Source organism: Phocoena phocoena, chromosome X, assembly GCF_963924675.1.
Source record: "Phocoena phocoena chromosome X, mPhoPho1.1, whole genome shotgun sequence".
Classification (NCBI taxonomy): domain Eukaryota; kingdom Metazoa; phylum Chordata; class Mammalia; order Artiodactyla; family Phocoenidae; genus Phocoena; species Phocoena phocoena.
Window position 1 is genome coordinate 60,495,928 of NC_089240.1, and position 19,189 is coordinate 60,515,116.

The 19,189-nt window shown below is 50.2% G+C and overlaps 1 protein-coding gene and 1 pseudogene across 1 annotated transcript; both read left to right on the top strand.

Annotated features, from left to right (window-relative positions):
• The first annotated feature begins 3,157 nt into the window (after positions 1-3,157).
• Positions 3,158-9,789, top strand: GJB1 (gap junction protein beta 1). The gene is made up of 2 exons (XM_065900828.1): positions 3,158-3,246; positions 8,268-9,789. Exon 2 carries the CDS (start codon positions 8,284-8,286, stop codon positions 9,136-9,138), a length of 855 nt encoding a protein of 284 aa, XP_065756900.1. The 5' UTR covers positions 3,158-3,246; positions 8,268-8,283; the 3' UTR covers positions 9,139-9,789.
• Positions 9,790-18,044: 8,255 nt separating this feature from the next.
• LOC136142929 (large ribosomal subunit protein eL33 pseudogene) lies at positions 18,045-18,377 on the top strand (annotated as a pseudogene).
• Positions 18,378-19,189: the final 812 nt, after the last annotated feature.

Sequence of the window (19,189 nt, forward strand, 5' to 3'; positions counted from 1 at the left end):
AGCCTAGAACTGCAAGCACCCTAGAGAAACCATGCCCGAACTCTAAGAAACAATGAGTACACACTGATATTGACCTGTATTTTCCCTTCCTAGGAGCTCTGTTATAGGAGCTTTCTCTTCTGGTCAAACAGGTCTGCCCACCATTCCCTAAACATCTCACAGCTTCCTGTCACCTGGAATGCCTGGTGTCTCTATCTCTTTTATGACCCATGTCCCACTCTGCCTCTTCCAATAAAACCTACCTTAATACTCCTATATCTGAACGCCTTCTGGCCCCCCATATCTACGTATGTCATTTAGGACATACTCCCTTGTTGTAGGTACTCGGGTATACCTCTCATCTCTCCTGCTAGCTTAGACCCTTCTAGAGTCAAGGACCAGTTCTCACTCAGATACGCCATGGGACCTATAGAGCTCATCAGCTGTGATGTCGTGGTTAAACTAACAAGCTCTGGTGCCAGACTCCCTGGGTTCAAATCTTGCTTTGTCACTTGCTAGCTGGGTGATCTCAGTTATGTCACTTATCCTCTGTGTGCCTTAATTCCCCTGTAACATGGGAATATTAATAACATATACCGCAGAGGGCTATTTTTTTAAATAAATTTATTTTTGATTTTACTTACTTTTAGCTGCGTTGGGTCTTTGCTACCGTGTGCGGGCTTCCTCTAGTTGCAGCAAGGGGGTGCTCTTCGTTGCGGTCCGCGGGCTTCTCATTGTGGTGGCTTCTCTTGATGTGGAGCACGAGCTCTAGGCCCGCGTGCTTCAGTAGTTGTGGCACACGGGCTTAGTTGCTCCGCGGCATGTGGGATCTTCCCAGACCAGGGCTTGGACCCGTGTCTCCTGCATTGGCAGGCGGATTCTTAACCACTGCACCACCGGGGAAGCCCACAGAGGGCTATTTTGAGAATCAAAGTGATACTTGCAAAGCACTTTGAACGTTGCCTTTCACCCATTAAGTACTCAAGAAAAGCTAGTCCTCTTTATCTACTCCAACCTGTACTCTCAGCAGGAACTGCCAAGTGCCAAAGAATGGCATTCAGCCTGTCCCCCATGGTGTCTAGCTCAGTTTTGCCTTATACCAAGTTTACCAGACACTCACTGAAGGAATTCCCTACCTGACTTTAAATATCCTTCCTGCTCTGAGCCCCTTAGTTGACTGATGGTATTGTCCACAGCCACCCAACACAGTCTTGTCTCCTTTCTGTCTCCCAGACATTCCCCACTCATTCCTACCTTTGTGCCTTTACTCACAGTGTTCTCCCTCCCCGGAATGCTAGCCCTACCCTTCACCTTTCCAACTCCCACCCATACTTTACTCTTATTATGTATGTATACACACACACACACACACACACACACACACACACACACACAATTTATTTATTTATTTATTTTTGGCTGCTTTGGGTCTTTGTTGCTGCCCGCGGGCTTTCTTTAGTTGCGGCGAGTGGGGGCTACTCTTCGTTGGGGTGCGAGGGCTTCTCATTGCGGTGGCTTCTCTTGTTGTAGAGCACAGGCTCTAGGCACGCGGGCTTCAGTAGTTGTGGCACGTAGGCTCAGTAGTTGTGGTGCACGGGCTTAATTGCTCTGCGGCACGTGGGATCTTCCTGGACCAGGGCTCGAACCCATGTCCCCTGCCTTGGCAGGCGGAGTCTTAACCACTGCACCCCCAGGGAAGCCCCCCCATCCTTTACTTTTCCACTCAAGCCTCACCTCCTCTAGGAAACCTTCCCTGGTTGCCTCAATTTACCCTCATCTTCCCCTTCTTCGAACTCCCTCAGCAGTCCAAGTCAGAACCACATAACTGAACATACACTAATATTTTTCATGGCAACTTTTGTTTGTTTGTTTGTTTGTTTTTGGCTGCGTTGGGTCTTCATTGTTGCGGGTGGGCTTTTCTCTAGCTTTGGTGAGCGGGGGCTACTCTTCATTGCGGTGCACAGGCTTCTCATTGCCGTGGCCTCTCTTGTTGTGGAGCATAGGCTCTAGGCATGTGGGCTTCAGGAGTTGTGGCTCACGGGCTCCAGAGCGCAGGCTCAGTAGTTGTGGCACACGGGTTTAGTTGCTATGCGGCATGTGGGATCTTTCCGGACCAGGGTTCGAACCCATGTCCCCTTCATTGGCAGGCAGATTCCCAACCACTGCGCCACCAGGGAAATCCCTCATGGCAACTTTTGAGTCTTGGTCTTGTCTCCTCCGGAAGTTGATAAATTCCTTAAGAACAGTTAGGATGTTTTCCCCTCTCCTGCCATCTGCCCCTGGCATGTAACCAGTACTGGGTACCCAACAGGTGTCCAGTGAATACTTATCAATTGATGTACCCATATGCCCGGGTATGGCCAAGGGAAGCCGGAGCTCTGGCTCTCTTTCTGGCAGTGAGCTTGGGCTGGGGTGAAGAGAAGGCAGGGGACCAGTTTCTGCTGACTTCACTTATTTCTTCACTGCCCCTCAGGTCACAGAATTAGCAGGATCTTCAGGTATACCTTCCTTCAAACTGGACTGATCCCTCAGTTAATGGTTGACATTCTCTGTTTACCTTAATGATTGCCAAGATCTGTTGCTGCACACGATACATTTTGTGGTTCAACTGCCTTGGCCCCGAGGGTAGAAGGCAATTCTGAAGAGGTTTTGAGGTTCTGGGATGGGATTGGAAATACTTTGGTCCATCCCTAGCCGCTCAGGGCATGGGCAATAAACAGAGGGCCACAGAGCACCCTGGCACTGCCATGTGGGGGAAGCGCTGCTCTCACCTCAGCCTCAAGGGGCCAGTAAGCATTGCCCATGGCTTTTTTTTTTTTTCCTCCCCATAGTCATGTCATTTTAAAGACTGGGAGCTGGAGGGGAGATGGAAGGGATGGCACACATTGGATCTACCTATGGCCAGGGGTGGGGGAAGGCTGAGGGCTGTTAATGAGCCCAGGTCCAGTTCAGCCCCCCAGACTGGGCTAAATATGCATACATGGGCGACGATGATGCCTCTCTTCCTCTGGGACAGGGCAGTAACTTCAGGCTATGTGATTCGTGTCTCCAAAGCCACTGGGAGCTCAGGGGATCAATCTTATTTAATGATTGTGTGTGGGAGGAAGTAGGGCTGGTTAATGTTTGTCTGGTTCCTCTTGGGCTGTGGGCCATATCTGGCTCCAGCCCTGGGCTCTTTGTCCCTCCCCTGGACTGGGCTGACAGTACCTAGTGACATAGTGCAGACACGCCTGCAGACATTCCCTGGGGAAGGGCAGCAGCAGCCAGGTGAGGAAGCTGGGGGCTGAGGGAGGTGGGCCCCGGGGGCTGGTGTGGCCCAGGAGGGCAGAAGCGGGGGCTGGGGAGAGGCCCGGGTTTTGCCTTCTCCTGGGCTCAGCATTCAGCCACTTAGATCCCTTCTCTGCTTCCCTCTGAGCTGGGCTGAGGCCCCTCCCGCCAGGCTTGCTTAGTTTCTCTCTGTAACCCCCAACTCATCCTCTTTCCAGGCTCCGTGTTGCTTCTGCTCTCACTCTTTTTTTTCCCAGACAAGAATCCCCCTCATCTCCACAGGGTCAAATCCCCAGAAAGACTTGAGGGGCCCCCACCAAGCTCAGGGTGGCCAAGTTTATCTCTTTAAGACATTTCCTGCCACACAGGGTCAGGGTTCGGTGGGGGCTTCTGGGCACTGCCAGGTGCTGTCTTCCTTCCCTGATTAGAAGGTAAACCAGGCATGCAACCAACATGGGGGCTGCCAGCGGATGTATACAGTGCACTCAGCAGGCCCAGAGGACCAGCCAACGGGGCCAAGATTTGGGAGCATGTGTTTCCGTCTTCTTGAGGGAGACAGGGAGACTCAAGCTGAGCTTGGAGTAACTGATGATCGGGCGATCTAAAAGACGGGTGGCTCCCCCCCCCCCCGCCCCAGCTGTTTAAAAGTTGTTCCAGCTGTTGGGAATGGCACTTCAGAATGCATGGACTTTTAGAAAATGAGATGGGGAGAGGAGAATAGAGACAAGAGGGGTTTGAATGGAGAGAAGTATATGTGAGGATGCAGCAGAGCAATGGGGAAGGGACCCAGGCTTTGGTGAGGGGCCAACACGAATCCTAATCTGAGCTCCAGGACTGGCTTACCAGCTGTGTGATAAGTTACTCAGCTTCTTTGAGCCTCCATCTCCTCCTCTGTGAATTGCAGACAATAACCCACAGCTCACAGGGTTGTAGTGAGGATAAGAGTTAAGGAGCAGACCACTTCTAGCACACAGTAGGTATTTCATAAATGGTGGATGCTATAATAAGCCCAAGTAGAGAGCAACAGGAAGTCAGATAGCCGATGGAGCCGTAAGAGGGCATAGTCCAAACAGTGACGAAGGGAGCTGATATTAGCAGGAGTTCTGTGGAAAGACCATGGCAGAGTGAGAGAAGAAGAAAACTGGAATGAGCTAGATTGGCCCTGACCCAAGCCCAGCCACAGGATACGTATGGCAGCGTAGAGGGAACAGTGCAGTGACTGAGGTGCTGTGGAACCACAGGGGGTAGGCAGGGAAGAGAAGCAGGTGAAGAGGCAGAGGGCTGGAGGAGTTTGGTCTTAGCCGCGCCAAACTGATGAAGGCAGCCCAGAATTCAGAAGAAAATCTCAAAGAAAGGTCCCTGTCCTTTCCTGGCCAGAGGCTGCCTGTGAAACAGGGGAGGGAGTGTGGAGTCTGAAGCTGAGTGTAACCTCAGCCAGCCCAGTCGGGCCTCTCTTCCCCAAACCAGAAAGACACAAGGAGTTGGAAGGAGGTACAGGGAAGAGGTGGGAGCAGAAAGAGAGAGACAGACTTGATGAAAGTGTGCGTGTGTGCACGCATACCCACGCATGCTGGCACATGTGGAAAGGAGTATACGTTTTTGAGTTATGGGCCTGGTCTCAGAATGCATTGTCCTTTAAGGAAGAGAGGCTGCCAGTGTACAAAGGCTTTAGGGTCAGAGGAGAACAAATTTGAAATTTGACTCTATCATTTAGCAGCAGTGCAGTTGTCACTGAGGTAAGTTATTTAACCTCCCTGAGCCTCGACTGCCTTGTCTGAGAAGTGGGTATAATATTAGTTGGAGGCACTAAGGACGATCTCCTGATTTGGAACTGTGCTCGAGTGCTTGGGCAAACCTGAATATGAGGACAAGGCCAGAGGCTGACATGGTCAGAGAAGTCTTGCCCAATTAAACATGAGAGCAAAACACTCCTGGAGCAACACAGAGCATATCAATACCTGGACTTTAACCCAAGGTCACAAAAACAGTTTGGATTTCAAAATCAGGTAAGTCCCCTGGATGCTTTTGAAATGAAACCCTTGAGGTATTGATGTTGACATAGGGATCAGCTCTCCTTCCAAAGGGAGAGCAAAAATTGAGATCCCAGTGCCTGCACAAGGGTCCTTAGGGGCCCCAAAGGGAGCTCCTGGATATGTCCCAGAGGGCTCAAGAAGATGGGAGGCGGAGAGCTACAAGAACCTAGAAACTCAGGGGTGGCCAGGCTGTCTGTGGGGCACCGCTGAGGGACAGAGAGAAGAGAACACGTGAAGTTTGCTTTGGGGTTTGAGGAAGCAGCTGGAGAAAGGTAAGGAAGGGGAAACAGAACAAATCAGGAGGCCCCCAAAAGCCCTGGGAAGGGAGGAGAGGAAAACAGCTGTCAGTTATAGGAAAGGGGAGAAGGGCTAGAGGAGAATAAAAGCCAGACCAGTCTTCGATCTCTCTGTTTCTGAAACACACTCATAGAAAGAAAAATGATTTACTGAGGCAGTAAAACCTTATGGGAAAGGGTATGGGCTCTGGAGTCAGCTTGACCTGGCTCAAATCCCAGCTCTGGCACGTACTCACTGCGTGACCCTTGTGACACTGGGATAAGTCCCTTCACCTTCCTTTGCCTCAGTTTCCTCGTCTGTGACATGAGGATTACAAATAACACCTCCGTCACGGGGTTGTTCTGAGATTCACATGAGATCGTGTGCGTGCAAGGGCCTGGCACATAACAGGGGCTCAGGAAATGGTTATTCTTAATAATGCTCCTCGACCACCTGTTTTTGACTCATGTCTCACTGGATGAAGCGTTTCTTCCCGGGGTACCTCCTGTAGCAGCTCTGCCTTCAGAATCCCAGGCTTGGGAGAAAGGGCACCTGCGTCCCTGCTTTTCCCATACTGGTTTAGGCCCACAGCATGAACTGGCTGAGGTTTTTTTGTTAAGCTAAATGAAGGAGCCTTGTTCAGGGAAGTAATCTATCTCCCATGGGCCGTCCCTTCGTCCCCTAGTTCCTGTCATTCCGTTCCGTTCCCCACAGCTTTTCCAGTTGCTAATACCCTACCCTTTCTCCTACAACAACCACTGTCCCTGCATCCAGGCCTGTGTGTTCTCACAGCCAGTTCCCGGCTTCCAGCATGATCTCCTTGCAACTTAATGGCAGAAGTGGTGGGAGGTAGAAGGAGGCCTTCTTTGCCTGCCTAAGGGACAGAGGGGAATTTCTTCCCTAGAGCAACCGGCAAGCTCAGGAAACCAGGAGTTACCATGTATGCTTGACTTGGGGGCAGGGCAGCAATGGAACAGTCTGTTCTGTCTCAGAGAGACACTATAGGTCAACAACAGCATTGGGAAGGAAAAAAGAGGGATATTGGGTTTGGCAGATCACTTAGTTCCTCCGAAGCCACATTGTATTCTCTTCCTGATAAGGTTTTTACTTCCCTTGATCACCAACTATGATACTGGAGCTGGGCTAAGAACTTTTGCAGGTTGCTTCTTTGAACCTCACCATAACCCTGGGTATTAGCCCCATTTATAGATGAACACGGCAGACTCAGAGGTTCGGTAACTCAGCCCAAAGTCGTAGCCAGTGAAGAACCAGGATTCACACCCAAAGCTAGGTGACTCTTACCTATTCCGTCTTCTGACTTTCTGTTTGCTTGCTTAACGTTTGCTTTCTCCTCCTGGCTTGTCCTCACCTGTCCACCCTCGATATGGGCTCAAGGAGGGATGGTCAGGGTTTGCCCCATGACACTGGAGTTGGACTGTACACACTGGTCAGCAGCTTCCTTGTTTCTTGTGCTTTTATGGCTAGCATTAGCCTTTGCTTTTGTTGCTGCTGCTGCTGCTGTTGTTGTCATTAACGGCTAGGCTTCGCTTTTGTGGACACCATCAGCAAAAGCACAAGGATTATACCGTGGAAAGAGCCTAGACTTCTGCTGCGGATACCTTTGTGTTTCATCTTACTCAAACACTTCAGCTGTGTGATCTTGAGTGAGTTACTTAACTTAGCTGAGCTTCAGCTTCCTCAGCTGGAAAGACTGGGGTAACAGTCCTTAGACGCTTGCTAAATGGGTCAAAAGAAAGAATGTATGGGAAAACGCTTAGCACAGTTCCTGGCTTGATAAATGTGAGCTCCCTTTCCTAAGCTCAAGCTCACCCGTTCCCTGGAGGGGATCTAAGCCTAGGAAAAATCCTGCTGAATCTAAGTTTCTAGTAGAGTCACCGGAGAGGGCCTCAGCCCAGAGCCTCCTGGTTCCCCCGGGTCCCCTCTTACATGCACCTGTCTTTGTTCCATCTTCCCCCCGCCAGCCCCGCTGTGGCCATTCTTCTGGTGGGGCTATGGGGCGGGTGCGGCGATGGACCGGGCGGGCACAGAACAGGTGGGTGCAGGCTGGGTGTCCGGCGCTGGGACACAAGTGCTCTGTGTGTAGGGTGGGCGGAAGTCAGGGCGTTTGATCTGAATTCTAAAGGGCGTTGTTCAGAGCCCCACAAAGGTCCCATTGTGCAGACACTGGGTATAAAGCAGCATATGACTCCCCAGCACCGGGCGGCGATGAATTGGGACGCAGGCGCGGACCCAGGGACCACTCCCCCTGCACAGACATGAGACCATAGGGGACCTGTCTGGGTGGCCTCAGGGATAGGCGCTCCCCAAGGTAATGAGGCTTTGTTGGGTTTGCCCCAGGTCCAGACTTAAGGAGCTGGGGGAGGGGGAGCTAAAGAGGATGGGCCGACAGCAGAACAAGATGGGCCTGGCAACAAAGGGCAGGAGAGGAAAGAACGTTGGATGAAGGCGAAGAAGGGAGATGGGGCTCAGGGAGGTCAAGTCATCAAGTGAATGAGGGAGGAGAAGGAGGAGGAAGAGAAAGAGAAGGAGAGGCTAGCACGGGAGAGGGGGTGGTGAGGAAAGCTATGACTCTCCTTCTTCCTTCCTTGTCACTGGCTCTTGGAAGGGGTAACGGAGTGTCAGGCAGTGTTATGGTGCCTGGCTTTCGGCCCCAGCTTCCTGACAGCTTGCTCTGTGGCTCATGTTTTGCAGGTGTGAATGAGGCAGGATGAACTGGACGGGTTTGTACACCTTGCTCAGTGGTGTGAACCGGCATTCTACTGCCATTGGCCGAGTGTGGCTCTCGGTCATCTTTATCTTCAGAATCATGGTGCTGGTGGTGGCTGCCGAGAGCGTGTGGGGTGACGAGAAGTCTTCCTTCATCTGTAACACCCTCCAGCCTGGCTGCAACAGCGTCTGCTACGACCACTTTTTCCCCATTTCCCATGTGCGTCTGTGGTCTCTGCAGCTCATCTTGGTTTCCACCCCAGCTCTCCTCGTGGCCATGCACGTGGCTCACCAGCAGCACATAGAAAAGAAAATGCTGCGACTTGAGGGCCACGGGGACCCCCTACACCTGGAGGAGGTGAAGAGGCACAAGGTCCACATCTCAGGGACACTGTGGTGGACCTATGTCATCAGCGTGGTCTTCCGGCTGCTATTCGAGGCCGCCTTCATGTACGTCTTTTATCTGCTCTACCCTGGCTATGCCATGGTGAGGCTGGTCAAATGTGAGGCCTACCCCTGCCCCAACACAGTGGACTGCTTCGTGTCCCGCCCCACGGAGAAAACCGTCTTCACTGTCTTCATGCTGGCCGCCTCCGGCATCTGTATCATCCTCAACGTGGCCGAGGTGGTGTACCTCATCTTCCGGGCCTGCGCCCGCCGAGCCCAGCGCCGCTCCAATCCGCCCTCCCGCAAGGGGTCCGGGGGCTTCGGCCACCGCCTCTCACCTGAGTACAAGCAGAACGAGATCAACAAGCTGCTCAGCGAGCAGGACGGCTCCCTGAAAGACATACTGCGCCGCAGCCCCGGCACCGGGGCCGGGCTGGCCGAGAAGAGCGACCGCTGCTCAGCCTGCTGATGCCACAGACCAGGCAACCTCCCATCCCGTCCCCCACCCTGCACCGGCCTGCCCCTCCTTCTCCCCTGCTGGTACACAGGCCTCGGACTGCTAGGGATTGCTCCATCAAAACCTTCCTTCCCTCCCAACTTCCCTTCCTCCCAGGGCCTTCTGCCTCAGGGGCTGAAGGGGTGGGGAGCTGGAGGCCACCCACGCCAGCACTCAAGGCTACTGGGCTCAAGGCTACTGGGCGTGTGGGCCGCGCTCGTTGCCCGCACCCCTTCCACTTCACTCTCTCTCTCCCTGGGACCACTGGGGACCAGAGGTAGGATGCTCTGACAACATCTCCAATTATGAAACTAATCTTAACCCCGTGCTGTCAGATACCCTATTTCTGGAGTCACATCAGTAGGGAGGGATGTGGGCAAGTGGAGTGGAGGGAGGGTGCTGTGGACGTGTGGGTGGAGAAGGGAGGGTAGCAAACACAAGAAAAGGAGGAAGAGTGCTTGCCGGGCCCGAGGAAAAGGAGGACATGTCTGGGGTGGAGGAGGTAGGGGGGGAGAAGCAGGCAGATAAGCTGGAGTGGGGGTTGGTCAGGGCTGCCTTTGCCTCTAGTCCCTAAGGCCTCTCTCGGCCTGAAATGTTACACATTAAACAGGATTTTACAGTAAACGAAGAGGTGGCTTGTGTGTTTGTGAAGTTCTTTCTCCTGCAACCTCTGACCTCCCCCTGGATGAGCTGGCCTTGGCTTTTTGCTGATCAAGAAAGGAATGGGCAAAAGAGTTAGTGACTTGAGTAGCTGAGACTGCCAAGGAGGGATCGCCACCCCCCAGGCCGGGCAAAACCAGGCCCAGGGCCATTCTCTCCTGTTTTTTGTTGTTTTGGTTTGGGGTTCCCCCCCTCCCATTTTTTAATAACAGCTTTATTGGGCTTTAATTCACTTACCCCTTCCTCTGATGTGATTTTTTTCATCCATTTTAAGTATACAGTTTATTGAGTTTTGGTAATTGTGGGCAGTTTCGTAAACATGACCACGATCTATTATAAAACATCTACATTCCCTCAAAAAGTTTCCTTGGGCCCCTTCCTCTGATTTTAAAAAGATTAAAACGACAACTCCTCCTGGAGAGACAGAAAATGATAGAGAAAGTTCGCAAGTCGGAGAGGGTAGCCGGCATCCCCGTGGCTCCATCCACACGTCCCCTGCACTCCTGGGAGAAATATACCCTGTTCTTCCTCGAAACTCAGCGTTCACTGCTGACTGATGCCCCCAAGCCACCCATTGGATTGCACAGTGACTTTGACCCCTTTCTTCCGACATAGCCCCAGATTCTATCCTCCTCCCCAGTTTCCTTCCCTCAGGAATCAATGCCTCCCACCCCAGAGATGCCTCTAACACAGGTCAAAGATTTCACAGCAGCAGCAGCAGTTTCCTCGCCAGCATCACTCGCCCAAGAAGCAGGTAGCTCCCTCTCCCTCGGTCAGCTGTGGTAGGAAGAGGTCCAGGCTGGCCCTTGATAAAGCTGGGTTCAACTCCTGGTTCTGTCACTTAGTAGCAAGGCATTCCCTTCCCCAAGCTTCAGCTTCCTCGTGAGCAGACAAGGGCTGGCCTAGCACCTCTCTAAGCTCCCGTTAACACTCTGGGTTCCTCGGATTCCCAAAGGACTCCCCCAGTTTCATGAGGGTTCCCCATCACAGAGTCGCTGCCCTCACCAACGGCCCCTCGGAGTAAGAGTTTTCCCCACAGTAAGTTTCTCCCCTCAGCTTCCCTACCTCTTAATAGAAAAAATTTGACACTCCCTCTCAGAGAATGCTGACTCCCTGTGGGAAGTATATCAGAAAGGAAGAGAAAATCAGGCATAATCTTATCAGAATTGTTCTCCAGAAACAGTCTTTTCCCTTCAGACAGAAAGCCTGGAAGGGCTCCTCATTCAAGGAGGTTTCTCCTTTAGAAAAGAAAGGAGAGTAAGTATTCCTTTCCCACACACTCAGCAATCCTGAGAGAGAGCTTCCCCCTCTCTTAAAAGAGAGACATTCCTTTCCTGCAAGAAATTTCCTTCCTCCTTAGAAACAGACAGCATACTCTGTCAGAGGAGAGGTCCCCACCCCCTCATGGTAGGGAGATTTCTTTTCTTATTGAAATCCACCCACCCACAACACAACACAAACAACGGCATCTCCTCTCTGTCCAAAAGGCCATTGAGAGAAAGCTTTTCTTTTTAAAAATCCATCCTGGTTCAACAAAGGAACTTCATGCCCTTCTCACATTGAGAAACGTTAAATCCCTCACCTCAGACATCTAGTTTCTCTTCAGAAGATTCTACGAATCCCCCTTGGAAAGAGGTTCCATCTCCAGATCCAGGCTTTCCTCTCCAGGGGGCAGTGGTGGGACAATAAAGCTACCGGGCTGGGTGTTCCAGCCAAAAGGAGGACTCTCACTCTTGTTTGCTGTGAAGCAGGTGGGAGCAGGCCAAAGGAAGCTTGAGGGGAGCTGGTGTACACAAGATAGCAAGGAGGGTGTGGCGGGCTAACCCCAGGACTGACTTTTGTATTTGTTCTGTCACAATCGTGTAAGGGAGAAACAGGAGGCAAGCGGGGCTTAGTACTTGCCACACAGTAGACACTTGGAAGAGTGACCAGGGTAGTGAAGACGGGATGGAATTCGGAAACCTGGCGCTCCATTTATTAGCTCTGGCCCCTTGGACACATCATACTTACCCTTTCCGAGTCTCAGCTTCCTCATCTGCAATATAGGATTGATGATAACCTCTCTACCTCTTTCACAGAGCTTTTGTGAGAATCAAACAAGATGTGTTCAAAAGCCGGTTACACACTGTAAAGTAAGGAATGATAGTATCACAAGCACTGAGGCCACAGCCTTAGGGCATGCTAGAACTCACAAAGAGCCAGAAAGGAGTGAGGCCGGTTCAGCTAGGCTGGAGATAGTGGAAGGAACTTGGCAACAGTAGGGTTGGCTCCCCGAGGGAATGGACAGCAGTCCAAACAGCAAAGTCCAGGAGATGTCGCAAACTTCTCTTGAGCATGATCCATTTAAGGGTCACTATTCAAGGGGTCTGATCTGGAGGTAGAAAAGGCCTGGTAATAGGAGCTTCTTGCACTCTCTCTCATGGCACTGGTGCTTCTAGGGACATTTATGGTCTTTTAAAGGCGTCTGCGTGCAGAGATACCAGGAGCTGAGGACAAAGGAACAGAGTCAGCTCCTGGATGAAGGGACTGGCCGAACTAGGAGAGTAGTCAAGGCCCCAGCCAACTGAGTTGGGATTTCAAAGCAGGCTGCAGTCTCCATAGAGAATTGGCATGGCAACCATGAACTGATTCAGATGCCCAATCAGACAGCCTGGGTGCACACAGTGGTGGCTAGAAGGGACTGCTTGCTCCATTTACTGATTCCACAGTTCTTAAATGCCAGACCTGACCTGTGGGAGAGAAGGTGCTATAAAAGTCCACCAAGCTGGGCTCTCTTTGATCCCTGGACTAGGCCAGTCTGAACCTGTCAGGTGGGGAAAGGATTGGGGCACTCTAGGGAGGGGGAATAAAGCAGGCAGAAACCACACAGATGTCTTAAAGTGTATGGTATTGTCTTCAGACTTAGACAAATAATCTGCTGCGTGGGATTTGAGGAGGGGAATGGCTAGAGGGGAGGTAGGACAGATAAACTATGACCGTCGTATGATGGGCCTTGTACGTCACTATAAGGGGTTAAGACTGTCCTATGGCTGGTGGAAACCATTAAGGGTTTTGAGTAGGGGAGTGCCACCTTCAGATTTGCGGTTGGGGAGCTCACTCTGGCAGCTACAGACAGTGGATTGGGGCTTGGAAAAATGAGAGGCAGAATGACCAGCTATGGAACTGGGGCAATAGCCCAAGTGAGGCCTGTGGGACTCATACAGTGGCAGGAGGAGTAAGAGGAGACCAACGTAAGAGACACTTCGGATGTAGAATTGACAGCAGGACTTGATGTCTGAGTGTGGGGAGATGGAGGAGCCAGAGATAATTTAGCGGTTTCTTTCCCCTTCCTTGACTGGCAGACTCCTAATCATTCAAGGCTCAGCTCAAAAGTCATTTCCTATGTGAAGCCCTCAACTCTCTTCTCCTCGCCCCCTCCCCCCAAGTCCCTCAGGGAGAAGGAGTCCTCCCCCCATTCTGAATCCCCACAGGACGTTGTAGTAGTGCGGTTGATTAGAGTGCTTGTCAAGCTGTGTGGTAATTACTTTCACAACCTTAGCACACAGTAGGTGCTTAGCCTGTTGAATTAAGGGCAGCAGGGAAGAGGATAGAGGCATGTGCAAAGGCTCAGAGTCTTGAAGGAGTAGAGTGTGTTCTAGAGCAAAGAATGCCGGGGATGGGGGGTGGGGGGCGTCGTAGGAGGTGAGACTGGCAAAGTAGGTTGGGGCCAGGTCATGAAGGGTCTCATAAGCTGTGTGGAGAAACTTACACAGGAATTTGAATTCTCAGCTGTCGCAGGCAGGACCCTTCTTTTTTTTAAAAGTTAGGCCCCTACTAGGCTTGTAGGCAATTCTGTACTCATCATGGTAGGCAGACTGTGGAGATCTTGAGGAGATCCAAGATCGATGCATTAAGGTTGACGGTGAACTGTGGAAGAAATGGCAGAGCGATTTGACAGTGGACTTCAATGGACTTCAGAGACAAAGGGTAATTTACTCAGGACGGTGACCGGATGTCTTCCACGTCAACTAAAGCCCCTGTGAAAAGTTGGTACGGCATAGTGACCTTCGCCAAGTCGCTTGGCCACTCTATGCCTGGTTTCCTCTTCTGTAAAATAGAGATAATAATAGTACATATGTCACAGGGCTGTAGTGAGGATCAAATGCATTCATTACACAAAAAGCACTTAGAATAGTGCCTAGTTGATAGTAAGCTCTATCCAGGTGTGTATTTCTATTTCCTCTCACCATCTTTGCCACCCTCCAACAATTCACCAGCTCTTTGAAACACTGAACTAAACTCTTTGTCTCACCTGACGGTGCTTTCTTGACTGTCTAGTTGTCAATTGCCGTGTGTGTGCTGAAGTACGCAAGTCAGCATGTTTGCACACACGTAGCGGTACATATGGCCACATTCAGATATAAGTGGAAGGATGGCTGTCAGGGGGTGGCGGTCTTAATTCTTAATGTCGTTTTAATGAAAAGCATGTGTCTCAATCATAATAAAGTCTGAAACTTTATTCCCAGACTTACAAACAACTTAGGCGGATGAAAGGAAAGGAGGCTCCTTATGGAGCACCCAGTATGGACCAGATTTGGTGCCAAATTAAGCACTTACATACATCATCTCAGTAATGGCAACATAGCTATTACTATACCCATGCTTGTAGGTGAGGAAATGGAGGGTCAGAGAGGTTAAGTAATATGTCCAGCGGAAAACTGCAGCGCTAGAATGAACACTTAGGCCTATTCTAATCCAAAATCTGTGCTATCTCCTCTACACCAAAGTAACCACTCTACGCTCCCTCAGGAAGGGTTTCATGATGGAGGGGTGAGGTGGGGGAAGCTCAGTACGATATGAAAATATTAAACTGCTGGAAAACAAGATGTGCTCTGTGGGGGCCCTAAGGTTAAGAGAGAGAAACGGTGAAAGCTGAGGAAGGGGCTGTCCTGCGCTCAGACAGGGAAGGGCAGTCTGGAGGGAGAGGGCGTCTTCTGAGATCTCTGCCTGGAGCAGGATGCAGAAACTGTCCATCCCTGGGAAGCAAGGCAATGTGGGGAGTATAGGCAAGATGGGGCAAGAGAGTTATTCAGAACCCCTACCTTTCAACCCCCTAAATCAAGATAAGCTTTTGAAAATTCCACCATTTCTTTCCCTTAACCTTAGGGATCTCAAACACATGCTTGGTTTTCCAGCAGTTCCCTTGTCCCTTTCTCTTTCCCCTCCGCCTTCCCTTCAAGGTGACAAAGCCTTTCATTCCACAATTAGAGATAAAAGTCTTGAAAAGCAGATACTTTGGGGGATTAATGCCAACAAAAAATCATTCATGCTAAAATATAATCAATTCACCAACGAAGAAAGTCTGGTAAGTCAGCCTCCCAAATCTTTCTCAAGTCCCTTTCCTCCTCAGCAGTCCCATTGTGCTGCTGCCTTCCTTCAGGCCTTGAAATTATCTCCTGACTGATAATGTGGACAATAAAAACTAACGTTTAGGGGGCTCCCCTAGTGGCCCAGTGGTTAAGAATCCACCTGCCAATGCAGGGGACACGGGTTTGAGCCCTGGTCCGGGAAGATCCCACATGCCACGGAGCAACTAAGCCCGTGCACCACAACTACTGAGCCTGCGCTCTAGAGCCCATGAACCACAACTACTGAGCCCGTGTGCCACAACTACTGAAGCCCGCGCGCCTAGAGCCTGTGCTCCGCAACAAGAGAAGCCACCACAATGAGAAGCCCACGCTCCACAATGAAGAGTAGCACCCGCTCGCCACAACTAGAGAAAGAAAGCCCGCGGGCAGCAACGAAGACCCAACGCAACCAAGATCAATCAATCAATAAATTAATTAATTAAAAAAAACCTAATGTTTATTAAGTGCTTGCTGTGTGCTGGGCACTGTGCTAAACCGTATCTCCCTTAATCCTCACTATTCATGGAGGTAAGCACCATTACTGCCCCGATTTACAGATGAGGAAACAGGCCACGTAGTAACTTGGTCAGACCAAACAGCTAGGAAAGAAAGGGCTGAGCCGGGGATCCGGAACTCATGTCTGCCAGAGGCCATAGGCAAAGCACGTACCCATTTCTGTGCCACTGGCTCCCTATAACTGGCCTCTCAGGTTTCTTCAGCACCCAGTTCTCCTCCACCCACCCAGACGTGCTAGAGTTACCTTAAAACATGAAGCCTACCCTGCCAGTTCTTTGTGAAAATCCTTTAATGGCTTTCCACTGTTTTGAGGATAAGGTATGACTGTTTCAGTTTGCCAGGACCGGGGGGGTTCCCGGGTTGCTGGGCTTTCATGGCTAAAACTGGGAAGGTCCTGGGCAAACCGAGATGGTTGGTCACCCTAGCAGGGCGTGGCATTGGATGCCTTTCACAACCCGATCCCTTCTTCCCCAGCAACAGCTCCCACCATTCCTCACCCCTTTTACTGTGCCCTCTCCACGTCCTCTGCAGCCCAACCATCCTTCCCTGAAGACACTCCGAGATCTTTTTTACCTCCATGCCTTTGTGCACACTGTACCTCTAGGCTGCCTGATAAACTATCCACTCTTCATGAGAACCCAGCTCCCACAGCACCTCTGTGGTCTTTCTTGATTCCCTGGGACGGAATGAATAACAATTACCTTCTACCTTGACCATTTTATTGACATGTGAGTCTTCCCCAGGGTCACACTAGGGTGAGGCAATCAAGGCACCTGGGGTGCAAGATCTAAAGAGGCATTCGCTCTCGGGGTTGCTCAAATGCCAACCCTATACTCGCCTGACCGCAGCAGTGAGTGCCTCCTTAAACTTTGCACCCTAAGTACCTTAATTGCCTCACCTTAGTCCCAGCCTTGGTCCTATCAGACTGGGGAGTCCTCAAGAACAGACTCCAAGTTCTTACTCATCTTCGTATCCCTAGTGATTAGCACAAGGGTGGGCACAGAGCGGAAATCTAGCTGCACAAATGACATCAAACCCTTCTCCGTTCCAGTAGGGGAAGGAGGTAGGAGAGCCAGATGGCTTTGGGCCCTGCTGAGGATGGAAGAAGGTGAAAGCAAATTAACAGACTCCATCCTGGCCCGGGGTATGAGGATAGCTTTTCATCAGGTGCTTTTACCCTTGGCACCTGGCAGATCTGTGGCTCTTCCTACTTCTCTGGTCTCTCCCTCTCAGTTCCTTTCGCTGGTTAACCGGAGATATTCTCCAAGGTACCATTTTTTTGGTCCTTTTCTCTCCTTATTTTCCTCTGAATGATCCTGTCCACTCCCAGAGCTTCAGCTAGGAGCCCTTTGTAGATGACTTCTAAAATGACACCTCATGCATTATGCTGAGCGAAACAAGGTGAGATAGAGGAAGACAAATACTGTGTGATATCACTTATACGTGGAATCCAAAAAAGCCGAACTCATAGAAACAGAGAGTAAAACGGTGGTTTGCAGGGGCCAGGGGGTGGGGGAAATGGCGAGATGTTGGTCAAAGGGTATACACTTCCAGTTCTAATATGAATAAGTTCTGGGGATCTAAGGTACAGCATGGCAACTATAGTTAACAACACTGTATCATATACTTGAAAGATGCTATGAGAGATCTTAAAAGTTCTTATCGCGAAAAAGAAACAGTAATTATATGACAGGATGGAGGTGTTGGCTAACACTATGGTGGTAATCATTTTGCAATATATAAGTGCACCAAATCAACACACTGTACACCTCAAACTTATACAATGCTATATGCCAATTACATCTCAATAGAGCTGGAAAAAAACAGACAACTCATCTCTCTTTTAAGCCTCAGACCCACATTTCCAACTGCCTAGTTTATATGGTAATATCTAGCATCAGTATTGCTTTCATATCCATTTCCTCATCTGACCCTTGCAACAGTTCTGTGAGAAAGTCAGGGCAGAATATGAATGTATTTTTTAGGGGAGACACAGAAAGGTAGGCTCGCCCAAGTTTTAGTGGCAGAGCTATGATTAAAAACTCCAGTTTGGGTGCTCTTTCTGTTATGCCATGTTGCACAGCCCACCACATGGATGTTTCAATGGAGTCTCAAACCCAGCGTGATCAAAACCTCAACTTGTTACCAACCTCCTCCTACCCCTACTCCCCTGAAAAAACAAACAAACCCAAAAAACAAAACAACAAAACCCTGCCTCTGTTTCCCAACTCGGTTAAAAGTGTCTCACGTTCGCTGTTTCAGGCATCTTGGAGCCTGTGGAGGCCTGCTGGGAAAAGGACTTCTAAAACGACAAATATGTCTCGAAGGTTGTGGCCCAAGGCCACTTTTGCTGACTATAAGCGGTGTCTCCAGAACCAGAGGGAGCCTACAGCTCTTCTTAAAATTGAAGGTGCTTATGCTCGAGATGAAACTGAATTCTATCTAGGCAAGAAATGTGCTTAGGTGTACAAAGCAAAGAACAACACAGTAACTCCTGGTGGAAAACCTAACAAAACCAGAGTAATCTGGGGAAAGGTAACTTGCACTCATGGAATCAGTGGCATGGTTCGTGCCAAATTCCGAAGGAACCTTCGTGCTAAGGCCATCGGACACAGAATCCATGTGACGCCGTACCCTTCGAGGATTTAAACTTATTGAAAAGTAAATGAAGTGTGGATTTGTTTTCTTGTTAAAAAAATAAAAAGTATCGTGAAGATGTTTAAAAAAAAATAAAATAAAATAAAAAGTATCTAACTTTCCCAATCATCAAGGCTAGAAACCTTGGTTTCATGCTCGATTCCTCCCACTCCTCCATAGCCTGCAGACTTGACCTTCACAATGTCTGAAACTCATTTTGAATTCATCCTCTCTTTTGCTTCTCTCTCCCCATCGAGGCTCACAGAATCTCTTAGCCACACTCCTTTCACTGCTGTCCTGGCTTTCAGATCTGCCCCACCTCCGATCCTTCATGTTGTCCTAGGGATCTCCTCCCTAAAGCAACAGATCTGATCCTGTCCCTCCCGGGTTAGAAAATCGCAGCCTTTGATTGTGCTGGTCCCCCAACCCCTCCTACCTACTCTTGGAGGCCCAGGTCAAATGCCACCTCCCTTCGTGAACTTGCACGCAACCCCCCTGTAAACTTGAAATGAGTTCCTTATTCCTCTGCTCTCCCATAGCACTAGGTATTTATTTCATTCTGCCGGTCTTGCAATTAACTAACTGTGCACCGTTCTGTCTCCCCTCTAGCCCAGGAGCCTGCTGGGGATAGGATCCCGGTCTAGTTAATCTCTGTCTTCTCTGAAACATGGAATCTAGGTACTCAAACATAGTAGGTCCTTAATAGACAGCTGCTGAATAAATTTTTCCCTTAAGTGTTTGGAAATTTGTTATAAAAAGGCCCATACTCCTAGTGGGTCCGTTCAGTGAGCTGGGTAAAAATGATTCTCAACCTGTGGTGGGAC